Source organism: Podarcis cretensis (assembly GCF_951804945.1).
Source record: "Podarcis cretensis genome assembly, chromosome: 6".
NCBI lineage: Eukaryota > Metazoa > Chordata > Lepidosauria > Squamata > Lacertidae > Podarcis > Podarcis cretensis.
The window spans coordinates 67,024,116-67,048,441 of record NC_137175.1 but is presented as its reverse complement, the minus strand read 5'-3'; the positions used below and the strand labels follow the sequence as shown (position 1 = coordinate 67,048,441).

Genomic DNA, 24,326 nt, shown 5'->3' with positions numbered 1-24,326 from the left:
AGGACTTAGCGACCAGCAAATTCTGAACACCCATTTCTCATGACAGTAGAGCGATTAAGGAACATTTGAGAGTTATTATGGTTTAGTAATGATGAAATGTATGCACTAACACAAGGTATATCCACCCCTTTACTCATTCTGACTCTGAACAAGCTGTGAAGAGTCTGTGAAATTCTGTTAAGAAGCAATCTGATTTTTTCTGACTCTCTAAACCATTCCTTCAAGATTTGCTATCAGTATATAAAGTCCTTAACTGATTGGGACCAGTTTGATTGAAGGATCATCTCATCCTACATGTGCCTATTTGACTGCCTCAGTTTGTGGAACATACACTGTTGCGCGTGCCACATAACGCTTCTCCTGCATCTGTTTGGAGTAAACTATTTAGAGTCACAACCTTTGAACTCCCTGCCTACTGACATTAGGCAGGCATCCTTGCTATGTTGTTTTAGATTCCTGCTGAAAACTTGCTTTGTTTCAACAAGCCGACCTAGGTACATAATTTACCTTTGTCTTTAAATGTTGCTGATATCATCTAGGTATTATAATTCATATTGTTTTATTTTTATACAAAACACAAGTATAATACCAATGATACCCACATCCCAGTGCAGAATCAAGCTTTTACCTGGGTATTTACTGGCAAATTGTTTTTATGTGTGGCCTGTAGATTTGCTTGTTTGCTTTTGTTTAATTGGTTTATACATTTTTTTTCTGAATTAAATGCACATGCAAGCAAGCTAAGCAGTGTGTTAGCGGTTCTGAGGATAGAATCAGAGGACTAGATCTATTTATCTGGAGTAAATTCCAATAAAATGCCTGCATGAGCAGATAAATTTTTCCTCCACTAATTTGCAAGTGGCCTGAGAAATATTAAATCATAGCAAAAACATGTTCTCCAATAATTTCATATTGGCAGGGAACAGGAAGTTAAGGGAGGAAGGAAAGATACACGAATAGCCTGCAATTGGTCAGAACCAATAAAGTGGCTTGAGCATCTCAGAATGCAAGAGTTCCCTACAGCCACTGGGTTCCACGCAGTCATCTCCTGAGAGCAAGGCAGCAGGAGGTCATGTTCCACCTGTGTACTCAAGAACCTATTACAGCCCATCAGATACATGCTCAGATCTACCAATACGAACACCCAAGGTCAAGGACAGCCAGCAATAACAAAGAGGGGCATGGATGTAAGGAGCGAGCCAGGGCAGGGAGGAGCAGACGTTATCTCATTCACACAGAAGGTGGAAATGTGGCTGCAGGTAGGCCCCATTCTGCCATGGTTCCACTCATGGATTGTTCCTGCCTTCTGTTTTCCCTTTGTGATGCTGATGCCCTTCCATGGCTGATCCTGTGCAATGTTAAGGTGCACGAATCGCTATGTATCTGTATATCTGTGATGCAGGAGCCCAACCCATAATGCAGGTTATTCTACCTGGACTTCAGGTCTTTTGAGTCCTCCTAAGATGCCAGCTTTCATGCTATGCTTCCTTTTGGCACGGCTGCTTTCTCTTGTGTAGAGCGTAAAACAGCAGTTGAGACCAACTGCCTTGGAATCATGGAATTCTAAGGGAGGCCCCGCCGTCACATACAAACATGGAGATAATTTAGCAGTCGCCTACCGCTTTCCCTCCCCCCCCTGGTCAGCCAAATAACACCAGCAGAAACACCTTGCTCACCCAAGGACCTTTGAAGGGACCTTATGGATCATCCAACACAATGGTTTTGAACAGTTTGCCGGTGGAATTCACAAAGAGAGTTTTGCTGTGGACTTGCATTACCTTCTCTCCAACTCCCCTGCTTGTCAAGACTGGAATCCCCATCAGTGGAAGCGGGCTAAGAAAGGAATCGTTTTACTTGGTTTGGAGTACATTAGAAATTTCTCTGTTCCCTTCTCCTGTTCCCTTTTCTGTGAGAGACCAAGCGTAGTAAAAGGCCCGGGATAGTTATGGGCAAGGCCTAGGACTGGAAGGGAAATATCAGTGGTCTCTAAACAAGGGGTGTGAAATGCAAAGGATGGAACAGAGGTCTGATGAGAAGTTGTAGTTCAACAGCACCGGGGGTGGGGACTACATTAGCTGCCCCATTATGTGTAACAACATCCCAAAGGACGGAAAAGTGCCATGGGCCTAGCCTGGGAAGAGAAGCTCAGCAAAGAGAGAAATGGCAGTAGCAGAGGCATGATGTCCCTTGTGATTTTTGGAAGATTTACCTAGGTGTAGCCCTGTTGGCCACAATGGGGCTTAACTTCTGAATAGTCATGCTCAGTGGTTGTTACTTAAAATCATGTCAAAAATGGCTTCTAAAGAGCACAGGGTCCTTGATTCAGATTAGAACATCTACAGAGTTGTAGGGTGTGTGTGTGTTAATCATTTGATCCCAATTTGGTTGGTCCTCCTATGCCTGTTTTTAGAATTGGGGGTTGGGAGATTCTATTGGCTCAAATAAGAGTTCTAATTCCAGTGCACAGGGCAGGTGCAGAGCCCCTGATCCGTGTGAAGACTGAAATGAGGCAGACAATTCAATTCCCCTACCCCTCCCAACAGGGTCTCGGTGCAAATCAGGGTCTCACACTTGTAATTCCATGCATGGCAGTATGTTTAGGGCAAAATAAAATTGTCACTACTCCTCTTCTTTTATGCCAACCATTGCCACCTCTGAAAACATTTATATCAAGGTGGCCCCAAACAGTGCAGCTAATAGGAAAGGTGGTAGTTTTAGCCCAGCAATATCTGAAGTGTCACATGACATGTGGTTTAAAAGTACATTAAAATTAAAAAGTACATTAAAAAAGTACTTATTTATTGTAGATGTTGAGCAGAGCGCTGATTATGTCACAGTGAGGCTGAATGCATATGATCAAACCAGAATGTTGAAATGACATACTGGTTTTGAGTTGCTCTGTGGAGCTTGCAACATGTACCTGGTAATGTGCTTTATGCAAGTCACACACCAGGAACCCCATTCCTGCACACACATACATTCCCCCCATGTTTTGTGAATATGGGTGGAAAACCCGTCACAGAGCAGTGGCGAAGATTAGCCTCAAGCTTTATTTCTTCCAGTGCATGTGAATAAGATATTTCCCTTTTCTTTTCTTTTTTTAAAAACACCTAACTAGCGTCATCACCAGGGTGAGATCAAAAGAAAATTTGAAACTTCTGCCAGAAAAGACCGTATTCAGAGAGTTAAGGTAAATATTTTTCACTTCCATCTTACAGGAAACCTCAAAAACTTGTTTTGTGAATGCTGTACATCTCTTTGTCTGTGCTAGGAATGGGATCACTGGTGTGAGAGATAAGAATTCTGTGAAGAAACTTTGTCAGATTCTGTAAGCAGTTACTTCTATGTATATAGCCATGACATTGATATTTATTTCATCTCTCTAATTCTCTCTCTCTGTTCTTAATGCATAATTGGCTGTGTTCTCCCACAGCTTATTAGACATGATTTGCTTTTGACTAGCAACAATCACATTTATACGAAAGTAAAAACCCATTTACTAATACCTCAAGACTCATTTGCTAGTCTTGGCTCTCTTATGAGGTCTCAAAATACTGGTTTAGTAATTGAGAAACTGCTTTTCACAGATTTCGCCAAACAGCAGGGCAAACAGGGAGCATCTTCCGTTTCTTAACTATACCACTTTCTCAGGCATCTAAATTTTCTAGGTGGAACGATCAAGAAGGGCAGCGGAAGATGGACCTCGCCTGCTTTCCCCGCACCCACCCACTGGGCCAAGAAATCGCTTGGGGCGCCGCAGATTTGGCAACAGGGGGCAGTTAGGTCAACTGGTGAGTTGAAGAGGGCCCATCGGCCATGTTTTGTTTGTTACAACCCTGTCCAACATTTAACTTTCAGCTATGCCATCACAGGCCACAGCCTTGATCCAACTGGAATCAAAGTATTAAGACTCCTGAATTTGCGACATTGGGATTTTTTTTTAACCAGTAACATTTTTTCCTTTGATTTTGTGTAAAAACAAACCTAACTCTAGGCCTGATGACCTACTTCAACCCCCCAGTTCTCTTTATCTGACCGTTGGGATTCTTCCCATACCACATTGCCTCCCCATCAACAAACACCCTCTCTTCACAGACCATGCCCCTCACTGGCCCGCTTTGCTGCCTCCCCAAGTATTTTTGGCTGGTTGAAATGTGTCCTTAAATACTGGTACAGTGGTACCTCAGTTTAAGAACAGCCCTGTTTAAGAACGATTCAGTTTACGAACTCCGCAAAACCGGAAGTAGTTGTCCCGGTTTGCGAACCTACATCCACACCTTCATTTTATTTGTTTAAAATGCAAGATTTACACAAAACAGCAGTTTTAAAAAGTGTGTCCCTTGGAGACCAGCAAGAATACAGAGTCAATTGCAAGAAAGGTTTCCACTGCCTTTCTTCCCTTTTTCCTTTCTTGCCTCCTATGTCTGCAAGGGCAAATGTTCTTTTTCATATCAAATACAGTTGTTTTGTGCAAGAGCAGTTCTGCACAAAATAGCTACTTTAAAAATGAAAATACTGCACACCTACCTTGAGCAAAAACCCCTGGAAAAGGGCAGGCTGCATCCTTTTCTTTGGGTTCATGGAAACTGCATGGAAGTAGGGGCTGGGGTGTATAAACTGCACCCAGAAAATGTCACCACACATGTAAAAAAGAAGAAGAAGCCCACCCACACAACGCACTTCAATGTGTTCACAGTCTGTTAACACTCATTTTTATTTTGGATTTTCTTTCCTTGCTGGATTATCTGTGGATTGGAGAAATCAAAATTTAACACACGGAAAGTACAGCCAACCAACTTGGATGAGGAGGATGTTGTGCGGATGCTGCAAATATAAAACGATAAGGAGTCAAGCATCTTCAGATACTCATTAAACTCCAGAGTGGATGACTCTTCAATCTCTTATAAAAACATCGTTCTTTATTTTGTCTACATGACTTCCCAATAGAATTTATGTCTGAATACCATAATTATTACTGACAGAACAGTGAGCAAAGCATCTGGTCTGATCCTGTGACCATTTATGCAGTATGGGATATGATAGTAGTAGCTGTGTTGGACCTCAGCCCATGTACTTTGAAACAAAAGCACCAGGTCACATAGAGTGAGCTGCTCCTAAGCGTCTCCCACTTTCCCATTTATTTAATTTCCCTAGGCTACCTATCCTCGACCAAGCACCGCACCAGGGAGCATACAGCAACCAGTCCGACTGCAGCCACTTCTCAGCTGTGCCACAGATGAACCTGCACCAAAGGCTGCTTCTAGACCAAAGCACCTCGTCTATGAGAAAGAACATCAATATGCCAGCGGGGTCAGACTTTGCTCTTTTATACAAGTGTTGCTGTAGAAAGAATGATCATAAGCTCACTCATTGTATTCATACTTAACTGATGGCCCAGCACAAGGTTAGCTAACACAGTGCCCTTCAGAGATTATTGGATTCCAGTTCCCATCTGCCCCAGATATTATAGCTAAGGATGATGGGAGCTGTAGTCCAACAGCAAGTTATTTGAGGGTTAAGATGTTAACTCTTATGTTTGCTAATGTTCCAGGAGAAATTTCTGTTTCTTTTACTCTTTGGAAATTGAAGACTGTGCTGGTACATGCAGTTTTAAAGCTCCCTTTCTCCCCTTTTCAATTGAGCTGATAGAGGTGAATAATTAGGGATGTGGGGTAAGAATTTGAAGCACAGGTTGCTAGCAGAATCAAGGCAGACCTGGCTGAGCAGGTGTGCTTCTTTGATTCTACCTGTACCCCAAACTCTCTCTAGCTGCTACCCTGTTCTTCTCTTCCCTAACACAAAAAACTCATCTGCTAGGACAGGCTTCCTCAAACTTGGCCCTCCAGATGGTTTTGAGACTACAATTCCCTTCATCCCTGACCACTGCTCCTGCTAGCTAGGGATCATGGGAGTTGTAGGCCAAAAACATCTGGAGGGACAAGTTTGAGGAAGCCTGTGCTAGGATGTCAGTTGTCCAGTTCCATGTGCTAGGAAGTGGGTAACTCAAATTCTGCCCCCCCCCCAAAAAAAGTTGGTTTTGTAACTTCTCTTAGTACCAACTTAAGCAAAATTATATTGTTTTTTTCTGATATCTATCATTCCATTTTTTGTGTTATTTTGCATCATTCATTCTGCATTTGCTGTTCATTGGGAGGGGCATGGACCTTTGAGATAGTTGGGTTTCCAGATATTTTTTGCACTAAAATCCCTAACCACTGGTTCCTTGCTAGCTAGGGATGATGGGATTTGTAGTCCAAAAACAGCTGGAGACCAAAGTTTAGGAAGCCCTGGGTTAGACCAAAGGTCCATATAGGTCAGCATAATTCTATCACCAACAGTGAACAGCCAGATTCTTCCCGGAAACACAGCCGTTGGTACTGTCACTGCCTCTGAACATGGAGGTTTAATGTAGCTGTCATGGCTAACAGCTATTGATCCACAAGTGTGTCTGATCCTCTTTTTTAAAAACATCTAAGCCAGTAGCCCTCGCCACATCTTTTGGCAGTGAACTCTATTCATCACTTACACGTTGTGCGGAGAAGTACTTTCTGAATCTACTGCCAATCACTTTCATTGATTGTGTACTTTCTTTGTAATTGCCTCAGTTAGTAAGCTGCCATGATCTGGCATGTGATTATTCAGATTCATGACTGGAATGCAGATACATAGCCAACAGGACGCTCTCCAGCACACCCACAGTCACTGGGGATGTTCTGGCAAGTGCAAACCTCACACACGAGGCAGCAAATGTTCTCAGTGCATGTGCCCCATGTTCCCTGGAGGAAACCCTGTCAGCTGTGAATGGGAGAGATGTGGTGTACCTTGGCATGTGCCCACTCCATGTTTATAAGCACAGGTTTCCTCTTCTCACAGTGCTTTCCTTTCACACAGAGTTCACTGTGGCAAACCCTGAGGTACAGTACATGCACATGATGTGGGAAAACCTCCCATAAATATTAACTCATAAAAGCAGAGGACAAAGGGAAATCCAAACCCTAGGGGAGCAGTAAAAGGGGTGGGATGTATTGAGAATCTGTGTCGCAGACCAGAAATGAACAAGTGAGTCTGTATCCCCCCCCCCAAAAAAAATGTTTTTGTTTTTTTAAAATCCATTAAACCTAAAGTACTGAGAAATTCCACGCAAAAAAGTTTATCAAACACTGCCCTTAATGCATAATTTTAAATTAGGCATGGGTGCTAACTGCTGTTAAATATTTCAGGGAGAGAAAGGGGTGCTAAAATCTCTGGATTATTCAGCTGGAATATCCCCATACCGACTTCCTATCGTTAACAATTTTATGGTACCTATTCCACCACCTCCCAAAAGTGAGAAGAAAAGTGGGGCACTGAGAGGCCGCCGTTTTCGCCCAACAACCGCACCCAATGGCTTGGAGCAAATGATGAAGGTAAAATGATTTTGCCATAATTTTTGGCTTTCATGTTTCCTCGATATCACATTTCCTCCTAAAACCTTTGAGGATGTAGACTGATACGCCTGCAAATTGAAACTCTATCTGTTTGCAGAATGTAACCGATCTGTTTTCTGTAGTGGCTCCTCATCTTTGGATTGCACTAAGATAAAAATGGATCTCTGTTTGTGAATGGAAGATTAAGATAGAAGGTTGATAGAACACACACACACACACACACACATTGTGTAGGTTTCTGTTTCTTTTACTTTGTTTTCCCCTCTTTTCTTTCCCTCTTTATTATTTTCCACTTTTTAGGTATTATCTTTGTCTGGTTTTTATAGTATTTTATGTTGAAAACCTTCAATAAAATTGATTGTTTTTTAAAGTGACATCTTGGATCAGGCCAAAGTCCCATTTGGTTCAGTGTTCTCTTTCCTGTCCGATACCTATGGGATGCCCACAAGGAGGGCATGAAGGCAATAGGCCCTAAACGGCCTTGGCTCAGTATACCTGAAGGAGCGTCTCCACCCCCATCGTTCAGCCCGGACACTGAGGTCCAGCGCCGAGGGCCTTCTGGCGGTTCCCTCGCTGCGAGGAGCCAAGTTACAGGGAACCAGACAGAGGGCCTTCTCGGTAGTGGCACCCACCCTGTGGAACGCCCTCCCACCAGATGTCAAAGAGAAAAATAACTACCAAACTTTTAGAAGACATCTAAAGGCAGCCCTGTTTAGGGAAGCTTTTAATGTTTAATAGGTTATTGTATTTTAGTGTTTTGTTGGAAGCCGCCGAGAGTGGCTGGGGAAACCCAGCCAGCTGGGCGGGGTATAAATAATAAATTACTATTATTATAATTATAGCACTCTCCTGTAGTTCTGCAAACACGCTGCCTCTGATTCTAGAAGTCCTATATGGCCTTTGTGACTAGTAGCCCCTGATAGACTTATCCTCTATGAATTTGTCTAATAAAGCTACCTAAAGTGTGGCAGTGAATTCTATTGGTCACATCATTTACCTTCACTGGATTATTATGAAAGAGGAAGGAACACTTTTCTGTATCCACTTTCTGCATACTTCTGTCACATTACCCCTTGCCTGTGTTTCCCCTAAAGTAAAAAGCCCCCCACACTAATCTTTTTCGTAGGTGGGTTGCTTCAGACTCCTCAGAATTCCAGTTGTTCTTTACTGCACTTCTGATGCAGTTTCTTTCCAGTGCGTCAGTATTCTTCTTGCTGTGTGGTGACCAGAGCAGTACACTGTATTCCAAGTGTGGTTTCACCATAGATTTCTCCAATGCCATTGCGATATTGCCAGTTTTATTTCTGAGCTCTTTCATAATGATCCTATTATTTTATGCTGGAAGTGAGATGTTGTTGTTGTTGTTGTTATTACCCCACCCATCTGGCTGGGTTTCCCCAGCCACACTGGGCGGCTTCCAACATCAGACATTAAAAACTTCCCAATGCAGGGCTGCCTTCAGATGTCTTTTAAAAGTTGCATAGTTCTTTATCTCCTTGACATCTGATGGGAGGGCGTTCCACAGGGAGGGCACCACTGCTGAGAAAAAGCCCTCTGCCTGGTTCCCTGTAACGTGGCTTCTCGTAGCGAGGGAACTGCCAGAAGGCCCTCGGAGCTGGACTTCAGTGTCCAGGCTGAACGATGGCGGTGGAGACGCTCCTTCAGGTATACGGGGCTGAGGCTGTTTCAGAGCTTTAAAGCTCAACACCAACACTTGGAAATGGACCGGGAGCCAGTGTAGATCCTTTAGGACCAGTGTTGTATGGTCCTTGGCAGCCGCTCCTGGTACCCAATCTAGCTGCCACATTCTGGATTAGTTGTAGTTCCCATGTCACCTTCAAAGGTAGCCCCACATAGAGTGCATTGCAGTAGTCCAAACAGGAGATAACCAGAGCATGTACTACTCTGGTGAGACAGTGCACGGGCAGGTAGGGTCTCAGCCAGCATACCAGATGGAACTGGTAGACATTTGCCTTAGACACAGAATTCCAGCATAGAATTCACCTTTTCCATTACTGCCGCATAAGATGTTCTCTACCTCTGAAGTACCACATCTCTCCATCGTGTGATGCTCTGTGCAGCCCCAAACAGCTTAAAGGTAAAGGTACCCCTGACCGTTAGGTCCAGTTGTGGATGACTCTGGGGTTGCACGCTCATCTCGTTCTATAGGCTGAGGGAGCCAGTGTTTGTCCGCAGACAGCTTCCGGGTCATGTGGCCAGCATGACTAAGCCACTTCTGGCGAACCAGAGCAGCACATGGAAACACCGTTTACCTTCCCGCTGGAGTGGTACCTATTTAGCTACTTGCACTTGACGTGCTTTTGAACTGTTAGGTTGGCAGGAGCTGGGGCTGAACAACAGGAGCTCACCCGGTGGTAGGGATTCGAACTGCTGACCTTCTGATCAGCAAACCCTAGGCCCTGTGGTTTAGACCACAGCACCACCCACTTCAACTTAGCTTAGTCCATTAGACTCTTTCCATGTGGTGCATATGGAATATGTGTCAAGGCAGTGGGAAGGCCGTAAGTGATTGCTTTGGATTCTAGCAGAGGGATTGTGCATGCCAAGTTGCCAGTTGCTCATCGCCTTGCCACATGCTCAGAGTGTGATTGCTGAACACTGACAGCAGAAAAGGGATCTTGACAGGGCAAATATCAGCCATGGCAAACTGCAGGTATCTCAGTGGACTTTTGTGCTCTTTGATGTAGGAGACAGTGAAGTTCTACAGGCCTCAAATACAGAGCAATGCGTATGTTACCATGATCTATTTGGGGAAAACAGTGCACCTGTCCTATGACCTTTTAGACAACCGAGAGGAAATCAAAATATATCAACAGCACTGTGGAGGTGAAAACCTGTGTGTGTTCAGAGCCAAAGTACTGGAGGGAGGTAAGCATGAGAAAGCCCAAGAGTTCATTTCACTTTTGGAAAACTCTTTATTTTATGTGGATAAACTGTGGAAGTGGAAGTGAAATTATTTCCACGAAGCTGTGTGTCGTTATGCGTGTCCAGGGACGTATATACCAGCTGCCTCAAACTAAGTCTAGATTTACTGTTTCATGATTGAAAACGAGGCTGCAATTACTTTTGCAAATTATGGAAGAAGGGGATGTACAGCGGTGATTTAGCAAAATACAGCGGGTTAGATTAATTTTTGGATGGAGATGTATGGTTAATAAAATGCTTGCAGGGGTAAAATGAATACCAAATTATCTGCTTACAAGAAGCTATAATATATCAGGGTGAGCTGTTTATGACTCCAGGAGGGAAATGAATACATGCTTGAGCTTTGATTCTGAACGTGAATCAATGGTGATGATGTTGATCTGAGGGAAGGCTTGCATGCTGGGTAGAATTAATCTCATGGCACGATAGATGGCGATTGCTGTGGAAGGACGTAGTCTCTGTTTTACTTATTTATTTGAATTAAATAATAAATTAAGTAAATATAATTTACATTATTTAATTTGCAGTAGTGCTAGGCAATGAATAGAATGTAGAAGTAAATATAGCCCATTCCCAGAGGTCTTGGATGGGACACACCACAGGTGGCGAACCCTTTTCGGCATGCGAGCCAGTGTGGCATAGTGGTTAAAGTGCCAGACTAGGACCTGGGAGACCAAGGTTCAAATCCCCACTCAGTCATGGAGCTTGCTGGGTGACCTTGGGTCACTCACTGCCTCTCTTGCCTCTCTCTTACCTTGCAGGGTTGTTGTGAAGATAAAATAGGGAAGAGGAGAACTACATAGGCCACCTTGAGCTCTGTGGGTGGGCGAGATACAAATAAAAGGAATGAATGAATGAATTCCCTTCTGGGCAACCTTCGGAAGGTCAAATACAGTGGTACCTCGGGTTAAGTACTTAATTCGTTCCGGAGGTCTGTTCTTAACCTGAAACTGTTCTTAACCTGAAGCACCACTTTAGCTAATGGGGACTCCTGCTGCCACCGCGCCGCTGGAGCCCGATTTCTGTTCTTATCCTGAAGCAAAGTTCTTAACCTGAAGCACTATTTATGGGTTAGCGGAGTGTGTAACCTGAAGCGTATGTAACCTGAAGCGTATGTAACCCGAGGTACCACTGTATAAGTGGTGGGTGGGGCCAGAGATGAAGTCACGTGGAGCAATGAGTGTGAATGCTACCTTTGTACATAGAACCATAGAATTGTAGAGTTGGAAGGAGCCCGGGGTCATCTAGTCCAACCCCTTGCAATGCAGGTATCTCAGCTAAAGCATCAATGACAAATGGCCACCCCACCTCTCCTTCAATACTAGTACAGTAGGCCAGTATCTGCACACATTCTGTAGCTTCCATCAAGACAAAAGAGAGCCAGGAAAAGAAACACCACAGGTGTGAAGCAGGACCAGTGAGGCCTGTGACCTAAGGAGAGCATGCATAAGCGTAGGCATTTTTTTTTTAAAGGAAAACAAAAAACCCTAAAGGGTAAAGGGGAATCCCTCAAAAACAGCTTCATGAACATGTGAACATAGCTATAGAGTGCTTCTGGCAGTGGGTGATCGGGAGGATGGAAAATGGTTAACAGGAATGGAATGGAGAGGCTGGAATCCTGAACAGCAGAATGTTGCACTGCAACATTTTGTTGCAGCTCCAACCCATGGCAGTGTTGCAAGCAATTTCTTTCTAGTTTTTTGGAGTTGCAACTTCTTTCATTCTCACAACAAAACAAATGAGGCAAGTTACTTGTTTAGTATTAATTTATCTGACAAGAAGATAGTTGCCTCTGGTGAATCCAAGATTCTCTCCACTGGGCAACATTAGATGCCTTACGCTTATAGTTTGATTAGAGCTTTGGCTTCCTCTTCCTAAACTTAGTTATTTCTTTTGTTAAATTTCTCTCCTGCCACTTTTAGTACGCAGTGCTCCCAGGATGATGTATAATAAAATTCATGCACATACACATCACAATCCGTCACTAAAATAACAAAATGAACAAGAGATGAAACATTATAATGAGAATAAGGAAAGAAAATAAACATCTTTTATATAGTCGGGAAAGAAAACAAAAGTATTTCCTTGGCACCGAAACGATAACAGCATAAACCCAGGTGAATCTTCTCAAGGAGAGGTTTCCAAAGCATGGTGCTATAAACTAAGAATCTCTCACCAGTCACCACCCACTTTACATCAGCAGGTGGTCTCACCCAAGGGAGTGTTTCGGATCAGAGTGATAATTCAATATACAGCAGACACAGCCTCAACAGGTACCTGAGCCCCAGGCTCTATAGGCTTACTCTCACAAGTGTTTTATAATAATTCTTACAGCAGTATTTTTCAAGCATGGGTAACTAGCTGTTTTTGGACTACCATTCTGATGATTCCTGACCACTAGTCTTGCTAGCTAGGGATGATGGTAGTCCAACAACTTCTGGGGACCCTAGGTTGAGAAAGGCTGTCTCATAGTAATGGTGAACCAGTGGCTGACAATAGGTTGCCAGGGAGTCCAGCAGCCTCTGGAGGGTCACAAGTTTCACTTCTCTGAACTGCTATTTGCTCTGCAGGCCTTTTGTGGCAGAAGATCTTGGTCAATAGAGTAGATGATTGGGCTTCTTACTTGTCACCTTTTAAATCCAACTGAAGCAAGCAGAAAAAGCCAGATGAGGCATTCTTGGTCAGTGCCATTTCTATCTACAGGGTTAGGGTTGAATGTAGAAAAAATACTCCAATGCCAAAAAGCTCACCTGAGAAGGTTTGAGCCCAGCTTTCTCTCAGGCACACCTTTACACACACACACACACACATTCCCCTTGGTGCAGGAAATCTTTCATATGTGCCACCTCCTCCCAGCGATAAGGTACCACATGCTTTCCCTGTACACTTGAATCGGCTCTTAACTCACCTTAAATGCTGTGGAGAAGGCTCAAAACAGTCTTGTGTTGTTGCTTCAATTGTAGAAACTTTTCAGTTTGTCTCCAAGCGGCATTACGGCTTCCCCTTCAGTCTCACTTTTTACCTCAATGGAATGCAAGTGGACCGCTTAAGTACCTGCTGTGAATATAAACATCGGAAGGGGACTCGGCTGGGAGGCAAACATGGATACTTTGGTCTTGTCAACGTGGAACGATCAGCTCCTTGCTACAGGTATGGACAATGGGTTGGTTGTCTGTTGTGACCTGGAGTCTGTAGGAGATAAAATGGGCATGAAGGAAACACGACTTTTGAATTTGCTGCCAGGCTCTTCTTTTAGGGCCCTGCACCTGTTCAGCTATAGGTTCAGGAACTGGCTGCCATCTTGGATCCTGCTGATTCCAAGCTCCAAAAGAGAAGCCTCATGCAGCCAAAAAAACCCCCACCATTAGACCATTTTAATACTTGCAGTTAAATTGTTGCAGAAGCTTTCATGATCCTGAGCGCACATCATCAAATGTACGTGGTGGCATGGTGCATCTGACAAAGTTGGCGCTGACCCAAGGAAGCTTCTGTCACAATATGCTGGTTAGTATTTATGGGTTATGCCACTCTCCATTGGTTTTGCTGAAACAGGCAGCCCTGGATAGTCATCTATAGCCATAAAAAACAGACCAGCTATTCTATTGTTTATTGAACTCGAGTATGTGGCAGCATGTGGCATCAAATGCATAAGGAGGCACAGGAGGTGCATATGCACATATGAGTTGAAGGAGAGTAGAGAATAAACCTTTTAAAGGATGCACTTTCAGATTCTGGGAATTCAAAAAACAAAACAAAACAAAAAACCTTAAGAACGAGACACCAATAAACCATTGACGCGAGCATGAAGGCACTGCATGGCTTCATCTGATTGCTTGATTTGTTTGAAACTGTTTCACCTTCTGACACCATTTTTGCATGGTTTTCCTCTCATTTTGTGACTTTGCTTGGTAGGGGTTGATTTGTGGGGCGCTTTCAAGGTAACAGTCCTGCTTTGTAGCAGTAGACCGAACAAGATAGTCTTCTAATCCTGTTCAACTCTGCGTCCCAGTAATGTATTCATTAAGTACTTGCAGGTATTGCTGTATCTTTTCCTAAATATTCAAGGTCTGTTTAGGAAATAACGATACTAAGACGGTTAAGATAAAAATAATGCTCAAAAATTACATTATAGATCACAGCCATCTTTTAAAGTATGGAGTCTCCAGTGTACTTCCTGGTTTATTCTGATGTTGCAATTAAATTAATATGGGCACACCAGGACCCTCATTTTTGTCTTTGGCTGAAATCAGTGGCAACGCAGCAATTTCTCATTGGAAGCATTCCTTTCTACAACATTTCTTTTGATTTGCAAAGTAATACCAGGCAAGAGAATGCATGCAAATTTTCTAGTCTCATCTTTCCCTGTTATAGGATATTTTATAAATAACAACGAAAAGCAGAAGAAAAAGAAAGAAATGGGAACCCCCATAGAGCCAAATTACTTTTCAGATAAGCATATTCCACTATCCAGAAACACTTTCCCCCTCTTCAGAGTAAGATTTGCATAATGTATGTAAATGTTATGCTATCACTGGTGTGATAAGGCTGTTCGGAGGAGTGGAAAGCATGCAAATTAGAGGTGGTTGTATTTTTCAGTAAATGTCCAAACTAGCTACATGCGTGTGTTTCTGTGCCAATTTGCTCCAAAAAACTTGGGAAAATAGCAAAATGTTTCAAACAATATCTTTTATAAGGGAAGAATCTTTACTTTAGACATATGTAAGTCTTAAGTATGCAATCCTAGTATAGACCCATACCTAGGAATAAGTCCCATTGATTTCAGCGGGGCTTTCTTCTTAGTAGATATGCATAGGATTGCACTTTTAACCATTTTAATTATTATGGCTTTGAACCTCATTTGCTATTTTGTTGCCCATGCACCCAGTTTGAAAATACTGTTTTAGAGCTTTTAGCAGTCTAGGTTTTTATCGTCTACAATATCTTCTACAACCTTGATGACTTCACTGCTTACCTCAGATCGTTTATGAAGAGACTAGACAGCACTAGTCCTTCCCTCCCCCATTGCATTGTGAGAAATGTCCATTTCCTCCTCCCTCCCCAATTCTTTTGATGATATGTTCCTAAGTCATAAGCCATAATAGGGTTTGTCTTCCTGTCTTGTGATTGCTAAGTCCCTGCAGGGGCTCCTGATAGAGCAAAAGAAAAAAATATATGGAGAGGATAGTGCAGGAGAACAAATCACACCCAAACAATCATAGTTTGTAGGAATACTGACTCTCTACAAGTCTTTGAAACATAATTTTGAACCATATATACTCGAGTATAAGCCGACGAGTATAAGCCAAGGCACCGAATTTTACCACAAAAAACTGGGAAAACGTATTGACTCGAGTATAAGCCGGTTCACCACACCAGAGGCTGGTGGGGGCAGCGGTGGAGGAAGAACAAGCAGCCACAAAGGGCAGCTTTCGGGCTGCTCGTTCTTCCTTCGCCGCCGCCACCGACAGCAGCAAAGGTGGAGGAGGAGAAAGGAGCAGCCCGAAAGGACCCTCACTCGAGTATAAGCCGAGGGGGTTTTTTTCAGCATTAAAAATGTGCTGAAAAAGTCAGCTTATACTCAAGTATATACGGTAAGTGGTGCACCGTGGAACAAACCAGACAAATAATTCTCCTTTTTATAGAAATCTTTACAAAGTATGATTCGCTGTGGGATGAAAAACATGTGTTTGCATCCTTTCTCATCCTCTGCCAACAGAATTGTGGCTACTCCTCTTAAAAGAGGCTCTTCTTCTTTTCCCAGATCAATATGCCTGCTTCGTATTTCTCCAATACAATTTGCAATGGTCATTGCCGAAAAAAATGTGCTTCTAGGCAACCTGTTAACCATGCTATTTTTTTCCCCATCCATAACAAGCTAAGTTTGATGGCATTGCCATTTTGCAACCATTCCTTATGAATCCACAGATAGTCCTACTCAGAGTAGACCCACTGAAATTAATGGGTCTAAGTTGGGCATGCCTATTAATTTCAGTAGATGTGTCTCCTTTGAGCTTGATTAATATTGGATATAACCCACTTCTTTGCATTTTTTAATATAAGCACAGGAACCTAAGATGCAGCTGTAAATCTGATGTTGTTTCTTCAAGGCTCTTAAGCCACAGGAGAGCCCAATGGTTTGTGTCCTTTCCATTATCCATGGTCTGCTTTCATAATCTCCCACTCTGCCTTTGCCAGGTGTATTATCGCAATGGGTCTGGACAAAAAGCCTTCGCCTCCCAAGAAAAAGATCGCTGTTGCCGATGAAGAAAAGAAAGAAGATTCTGCGAAGGAAGAATATAGCAATAAGCTACCAGGGAGTAGCAGCAGTGGAGAGGAAAGCAAATATTTAAGGTTTACTCCAGCTCCCAAACAACAGAAAGAATTTGTGGGAGATGCTAAAGAAATGCAAGTGGAGGCAAGAAAAAGAGCAATAGAAAGAGCCCTTGGTGATTATGAAAAGAGCCCAGGAATTGCAGCAATTGATGGTACAGTATGAATGGGGAGAAATTGTTGCACAGAATATGCCCTGCGGGCAGAAAGTTCTAGCGCCAGTCTCTGGCATCTTCAGTTAAGGAATCTCAGGTGGTAGATGACAGAGGAGACCGCTCTCTGCCTGAGACCCTGGAGAGCATCTGCCAATTATAATTAAGCAAACATGGGCTAGATCATTGGTTTTCAACTGGTGTGTCAGGACTCAATATTGGGTCACTGATTTATGGTAAGGTAAAAGGTAATAATAATAATAATAATAATAATAATAATAAAATTTTTTATTTATATCCCGCCCTCCCCAGCTGAAGCTGGGCTCAGGGCGGCTAACAACAATAAAATAATACAACATTCTAAAATCTAAAGGACCCTCTGGACGGTTAATTCCAGTCGAATTTGGCTATGGGGTGTGGCACTCATCTCTGCTTTTCAGACCAAGGTAGCTGGCGTTTATCCGTAGACAGCTTTTCCAGGTCATGTGGCCAGCATGACTAAATCACTTCTGGTGCATGGAAACGCTGTTTACCTTCTGCAGTGGTACCTATTTATCTACTCATGCTGGTATGCTTTTGAACTGCTAGGTTGGCAGGAGCTGGGACAAGGCGATGGGAACTCACCCCATCGCACGAATTTGAACTGCCGACCTTACAATCGGCAAGCCCAAAAGGCTCACTGGTTTAGACCACAGCACCACCTGAACCCCATGGTCTGTTGTGGGTCACAACAGCAGTGCTACCACAATACAAATATATGGGGGGGAATTAAGAAGTAAAGGTAAAGGTAAAGGTACCCCTGCCCATACGGGCCAGTCTTGACAGACTCTGGGGTTGTGCGCCCATCTCACTTAAGAGGCCAGGGGCCAGCGCTGTCCGGAGACACTTCCGGGTCACGTGGCCAGCGTGACATCGCTGCTCTGGCGAGCCAGAGCCGCACACGGAAACGCCGTTTACCTTCCCGCTGGTAAGCGGTCCCTATTTATCTACTTGCACCTGGAGGTGCTTTCGAACTGCTAGGTTGGCAGGCGCTGGGACCGAGCAGCGGGAGCGCACCCCGCCGCAGGGATTCGAACCGCCGACCTTTCGATTGGCAAGTCCTAGGCGCTGAGGCTTTAACCCACAGCGCCACCTGCATCCCTTTTAATTAAGAATTTAATTTAATTAAGAAGTGCCCCCCAGTTAATAATTGTGTTGAAGGTGTGCCCTGGGTCTGGAAAGGTTGAGGACTATAGGGCTAGAAGGACCAGTGGTCTAACCCCATATAAAATAGCTCCTTAAGTTCCTATGAAAATTGCCCCCTAGTTATCCTGTGTTCATAAACATAATCGCACAGACACTCATAATCACACCCACAGAGACGTTGACACATGATAGGATGCATGACCAGATACAGGAGTTACTATTATCGATACAGTGCCATTAGTGACCATTTAACCCCTTTTTGTTTAGCTATAACCATTTTGCAGAGCTGTTTGTTTATTTAAGATAGTTCTAAGTCAGGCTTCCTCAGCCTCAGCCCTCCAGATGTTTTTGGCCTACAACTCCCATGATCCCTAGCTAGCAGGACCGCAGGGCAGATGGGAATTGTAATCTCAAAACATCTGGAGGGCCGAGGTTGAGGAAGCCTGTTCTAACTTTTTCAAATATAGTGGCTTACAATGCTGCTTAAAAATAAGAATATCACCAATTTATCCTTCATTCTTTATATAGCCCAAAAAACAACAAAGCCAAAGTAAGTAAATCAACTCCAAATACACTTTGAAACAATGCCTAAAAAACTGCTAAAGAGGCATGATGAGATTTCCTGGTACAGTGAATGTCTCAGAGGTTGAATGTTTCTGTTTTCGAACACCAAAAACCCGGAACTAATTCTTCCATTTTTGAATGCGCCGCAGAAGTTGAATGGCTTCCGCTGAGAGTTTCTCAATTTACTCAATTAAATTTGCAGACCACCCTTTGCGCCTTGGCTTTCATATGTTTCAGAAATCGAACGGTTTTCCGGAATGGATTACGTTCGAAAACCGAGGTACCATTGTACACATGACATGGCAAAGCTTGTAATCTGTAAAGCGTGGGTGAGAAATGTTAGTTCTCCAGAAGCTGTTGAACTGTAACTCCCATGAGCCCCAGCTACCATGGCTAGTGGTCAAGAATGATGGGAGCTATAGCGTGACAACATTTGGATGGCCACAGGTTTTCTCCCCTTGCCATGAAGCAGATGTAACTATGTACATTGTGTTTTTACCTCTTTGTGAGCAAAAGTGGCTGACGGTTTCTGCTCCAAGGAGAATGCAGCAAGTAGTAAGGGATGACTTCAGTTCTGCACACACATACACACACATTTATCATCTCTAAATGAAAAAAATGGAATTAATTCATTATTTTCAGATTTAGAGTTCAGTTAACGGATTCACCTCAAATGCATGCATTTAGTCCTATTAGCAGGAGTTGGGTAGAGTCCTCTACTTCTGCTAATAGGACTAAAATCATGCTTTTGAATAGAGCTGGGCTGTCCTGGCAGGTCCTAGCAAACTGTTAGCAAAGTTGCCCCTCTGTACAGGAATTGAAGCCCCACCACTGACTTTTGTTTGTTTCCACATGTGAGTCCTTTGCATGCTCTATCTATTTTCCCGCTATAAACATATTCTCACTTCCAACTCTTGAAACTTCCTTTATGAGTTTATTGCAAGTTTCTCATTAGTTACCAGCTGTGCAGTTTTGTTTCATCTCCTCTCTTCCCCCTTCAGGAGGTGAACACCTTTCAGACAATTACCTGTGGAGGAGACTCTGGCTGTCCCAGATGCAGCTGGAACCCTCAATAGATGCAATTTAATTTACTTATTCCTTAAGCCCCACTCTACAGGTTATTGTTTATTTGCCTAATTGGTTCCGCATGAGATGCTCCCCCCTATATTTCTTGTTCTTTCTGGCATTCTGTCATTTGAACATGGAGGAAAGTTGATAGGGAAAGGAAAGAGGTGAAAAATTGTGGTCCCCTGGGAATATATCTGGTTAACATGACAGCTTCTTTTACGTGATAACAGTTTGTTGCTTCTCTGCAAGGTGGTAGTGAAACAAAGGGATGCTGCCAAAATACTTTATTTGTGAAAGGTCCACATGCATCTCAGTGTATCAGCATACAATTAATCCATTCACTGATGATGATCTCCAATGCTGAGGTGGACCTCTTCCTTGGCATAGTGTAGCACCCTCAGCTATGGGTAGGAACTAGAGCATTACAGGTAAATTGCATAACCTGTGCATTATTTGTCAAACTGGAACAATGGTTTGCATTTATTACAGCATGAATGCCAGACTGGGTTGAGGTATCTTGGGTTGGGTGCAGGGAAAAGGACTGGATCTGAAGCTGCTCTTCCACTCATAGGAAGAATCTTTCCACTCACAAAAAGACACCTTTGGATCCAACACCAAAAAGGGGGTGGGGAATCAATTACAGCTATAAAAAAAAAAAATCAAAGATACAAAAGACACAAAATGTTGTCTTAGGTGTGCCACAGCAAGAGTAACTGTACCAAGCAGTTACACAATATTAATTGATGGAGATTTTCTCCAAAATGCATTGAGAACCAGAGTTACTTTTTCAGCTGCCATTTTCGCTTTCGGATTCAATCCTTTCCTTATGTGATGCCATGTAGTCACACTTAACAGTATGCAGCATTTTCCTTGTAAAAAAAGCACCCCCAATTATGTTAAGAATTCCTCTTGCCAGCCCAGACTTCCAACTCAGCTAAGACCACTGATAGCTACTTCATTTGTTTAACATCATCACTCCTTGCAATTATCCTAGCACGATCCCTACATCAGTGAAGATATGGGTGGGTGTTACATGGTTTTGGTCAGATCAGGGATGGAGTCTTTTGCAATAAGCAAGTGAGGGTTCTACTGCTTCCATGATGCCTCTGTTTACATCTGAGCAACTATCAGATATTTTGGGATGGAATTACATGTATTCTTCGCAAACACACATTTCCCAAAAACATATTTCAGGACTGTTTGCCAGTGTAATTATTTGCTTCAAGGTGATTATGTCTGAATGAGACCCACAAAGAGAAATAATTGAATGCATTTGATTTTGTGGGGTTGATTTCAGGCCATTTGAAACACTGCAAGGTAGCAAACAAGTTTTTCACAAAATATATAGTTAGGCAGGTTTACTGTGGGCAGTCCTGGCTTTCTTAAAGGCGTATATTTATGAAGTATGTGTCCCCAAGTATATGCGTTTGTGTGTTTCATATTTTTTGCTTGTATACTTAAAAACCACAATGTGAGAGGTGGTGCATAGCATAGTGAACAGAAAACAAGATTTCTGTTGGTTCCCACTCACCTTGCAAAGTCTGTGAGGATTTGGAATGTATAACAACTACAAGTCCTAATCATCCTCTCCTCCACTGAAATAATTCCAGTGTATTTAGTGTGGAGATTATGCCACAATTTGCCCTGCCTCTCTTGTGTATGGAGTAGCAAGAAAAAGTTTTTAACATTACTGTATCATTGTAAATCCATGGCTCAGCATGTTAACTTTAGTGTGTGTGTGTGTGTGTGTGTGTGTGTGTGTGTGTGTATGTATATATATATATATAGGCAGAAAAGGGTCAAATGCAAAGGAGAACAAAGACTAATGGGCTTAACCTATTTGGGGTTAATGAGATATTCAAGTAGTTTGTGGTCCATTTTCTAGCTCACGGTATGCTTGTCCTTATATTTCAGCATACGATGAAGATTTTGAAGCAGATGAAGAGAAATCAGATGGGAAAGTTAATGAAGAAGGACAGGCTGGTGATCAAATGAAAAGAATGTCAAAGTCACCCTCAGATGATGAAAAAGATAATTTAGACCATGAAAAGGAGAATAAAAAGTCATCACTGAAAGCTTCGCGGGCCTCTGACAGTGAACGAGATGAAAGTGATGGATACACCGGGAGTGACTTGGAGGAGGAGAGAAAACAAGGTTAGTTGTTTTCCTTAGAGTGGCATAGAATGAATGGCCTGGTGCATGTTTAACTTGTTACATATGCCCTGTAATGGGTTATCTATTTTGTGGTTCACATTTAAGTACCCATTTGAATTACGATTGCTAAATTGATACAGAATGTGCCAGTCAGCACAAAATAAACAAAGTCTCCCAAGCTGCTTCTTTAAACCTCTTTTATCTCTCAGGTAGTATATGAGAATAGCCAGACAGGCGGCAGCTAGAAGAGGAAATTTGGGTCTCTCTTCTCCAGTGTGTGTGAAGACAGAAATTAAGCTCTCTCTCTTTGTTCCTCTGGAAAGGTTTCAGTCTCACTCCAGAACCCATTAACTTGGACAGGAATTTATGGTGCCCATTGAGGAGAGCGGTGTTATAATTTCTATTTAAAGTGTGCCCATGCTCACATACCTTGAATTGTGGATGTCCAACGTTGTGTAGAGTGGAATAGACCTCTAGCCTTCTCAAGCTCCCAAATATAGCTGGTGGGGGGGGCGGGAGAGGGGAGGAGCACACAGGGCTGGCCCAAGACATATTGGCACCTGAGGTGGACCCCAGGACGACTCCTCCCTTTCCCTGCCAGGGGTGAAGGAGGCCAGGGACAATGCAGTAGAGTAAGATCAACATTGGGCTCTGTTGCCCTGGGTGGACCCTGGACCCTGCCTCCTGAAGCGGTCTCCTCATCTTGCCTCGTTGCTGGGCTGCCCCTGGGAGTACAGGTTTCCTTTTTTTACCTTGCCTTCCCCTCTCATCCTTAAGACCTCCCATTTACACAGTAAATACATCTCATGTACTGCTAATTTCAGACAATGTTTGATTATTGTGATCCATAGATTATGGGCCTGCTCAGACACTTCTGTGCACTACTGCGAGACCAGGACCTTAGGGAAGGGGGCCATTGCTGAGTGGTGGAACATCTCCTTCAGTGCAAAAGCTCCCAGATTCAACTTGATACTGGGAATGTCCCCTGTATGAAACTCTGGAGAGCCACTGTGTAGGCAGTATTGCACTAGATGGACCCATGGTGTCTGACTCAGTATAGTAGACCCTTCCAAGCGTCCCTATTTTCCAGGGACATCCCTGATTTAGAGAAGCTGTTCCAGTTTCTGATTTGATCCCAGAATGTCCCTCTTTTCCCTAGGGCGTCCCTATTTTCATTGGAGAAATGTTGGAGGGTATGGAGTTATCCGACCCCCAAGCCGTCTGAAGACAATCCTGTATAGGGAAGTTATTTTCAATGTTTAATGTTTTATTATGTTTTTATATATGTTGGAAGCCACCCAGAGTGGCTGGGGCAACCCAGTAAGATGTGTGGGGTATAAAAAGGAAGATTATCATTATGGAATGGGACATCCCTATTTTCATCGGAGAAATGGAGGGTATGGTATAAGGCAGATTCATATCAGGAGCAGGCCTTGCGTGTAGTGTGCTCCCACCACTAATGTGATATCATATCACCCTGTCCTGAAGTGTAGAACGCTGCACAAACTCCCCCCTGCAAGATCCTTTTCAAACATTATAAACCTCCAGACACCTGCAGAAAAGGCTGCTTGGGGAGGTGACAGCAGTTGTTTGTCAGTGTTTGTCAATGCTCCTTCTGTGTTCCTGTGTTCCAATTCACATGTTGCAATGAATCACTTGTGTCTTTTTGACATGAGCACATTCATGGTATTCAGTGAGTTCCTGGCTCGCTTTTTCCATTAAAAAAAAATTGAGCTAAAAGAGAAAGAGCCAATTAATTTGTAATGTATGAACTGGCATAATGTATGAAACTGTGTATAGTTTTCATCATATGAAAAGAAACATCTTGCATGGCAGCCTGTAGATGTCACTTTTGCATTGTAAAGTACCAGGCACTAAAAAAGTACCACTGTATATGATAGTGAGAACCCATAGCAACAATTCTAAGGGCTCTCTCCTGCCATCCCTCTGGGCTCCATAGTAAGCAGGGCTTTCCGCAAGCCAAATTTTGGTCAGCGGCTGCAGCGTGACTCCATTTTGATCCAAGAATGACATGCCCACAACCTCAGGGCGATAAATATGCAGTCCTGTGCCTTCTGAGTTCTGTGCAGGGGACAAACACTCAGAATGATGAACCCTAGATAATTGTTACCACAAGGAAATTAAAATGTTGCGGAATTAGTTTTCAGTAGCATAAATAACATTTTTGGTAACCTCTGTCCTCCCCAGTCAGCATAACTGATGGAGATAATTATTTCCTTTATGTATTCTGAGCTGCACACCTTCATAAATAATCTAATGGGAAGCATGTATCTCATTTCCCATTCATTAATACAAACAGCGAAACGGGTCCAAAAGCTAGGCATGCTTGCAAAACAATGGAAATTGCAAGCGTTTTGGCTTTCTGTCGGCGCAGACCTGATTTCTTCCTGTTTGTTTCTTATCCTGCTGTTTCTTTTTGATACTGCCATAACTTACACCACAGTTGCTTGTCAAACTGGACCTGGCATTCTGTGTTTAC

At 43.1% G+C, this 24,326-nt stretch overlaps 1 protein-coding gene and 1 long non-coding RNA gene across 8 annotated transcripts in view; one reads left to right on the top strand and one right to left on the bottom strand.

The window, feature by feature from the left end:
- The window catches only part of ERICH3 (glutamate rich 3), a 61,622-nt gene that overhangs the window by 12,964 nt on the left and 24,332 nt on the right, over positions 1 to 24,326 (top strand). For 5 of the 7 annotated variants that reach the window (XM_079982563.1, XM_079982564.1, XM_079982559.1 and 2 more), the window contains exons 4-11: positions 3,119 to 3,190; positions 3,669 to 3,791; positions 5,155 to 5,310; positions 7,221 to 7,406; positions 10,136 to 10,316; positions 13,337 to 13,523; positions 16,569 to 16,858; positions 21,587 to 21,826. In XM_079982563.1, coding sequence (XP_079838689.1) covers positions 3,119 to 3,190; positions 3,669 to 3,791; positions 5,155 to 5,310; positions 7,221 to 7,406; positions 10,136 to 10,316; positions 13,337 to 13,523; positions 16,569 to 16,858; positions 21,587 to 21,826 — 1,435 coding nt within the window. Of the gene's footprint in view, positions 1 to 1,032; positions 1,260 to 1,712; positions 1,858 to 3,118; positions 3,191 to 3,668; positions 3,792 to 5,154; positions 5,311 to 7,220; positions 7,407 to 10,135; positions 10,317 to 13,336; positions 13,524 to 16,568; positions 16,859 to 21,586; positions 21,827 to 24,326 lie in introns of those variants that run through there. The other 2 variants (XM_079982562.1, XM_079982561.1) reach the window with 2 other exon arrangements.
- Positions 112 to 1,520, bottom strand: LOC307219420. The gene is made up of 2 exons (XR_013840401.1): positions 1,433 to 1,520; positions 112 to 366 (listed from the first exon to the last, which is right to left on the bottom strand). It is a non-coding gene; the product is annotated as an uncharacterized lncRNA (long non-coding RNA).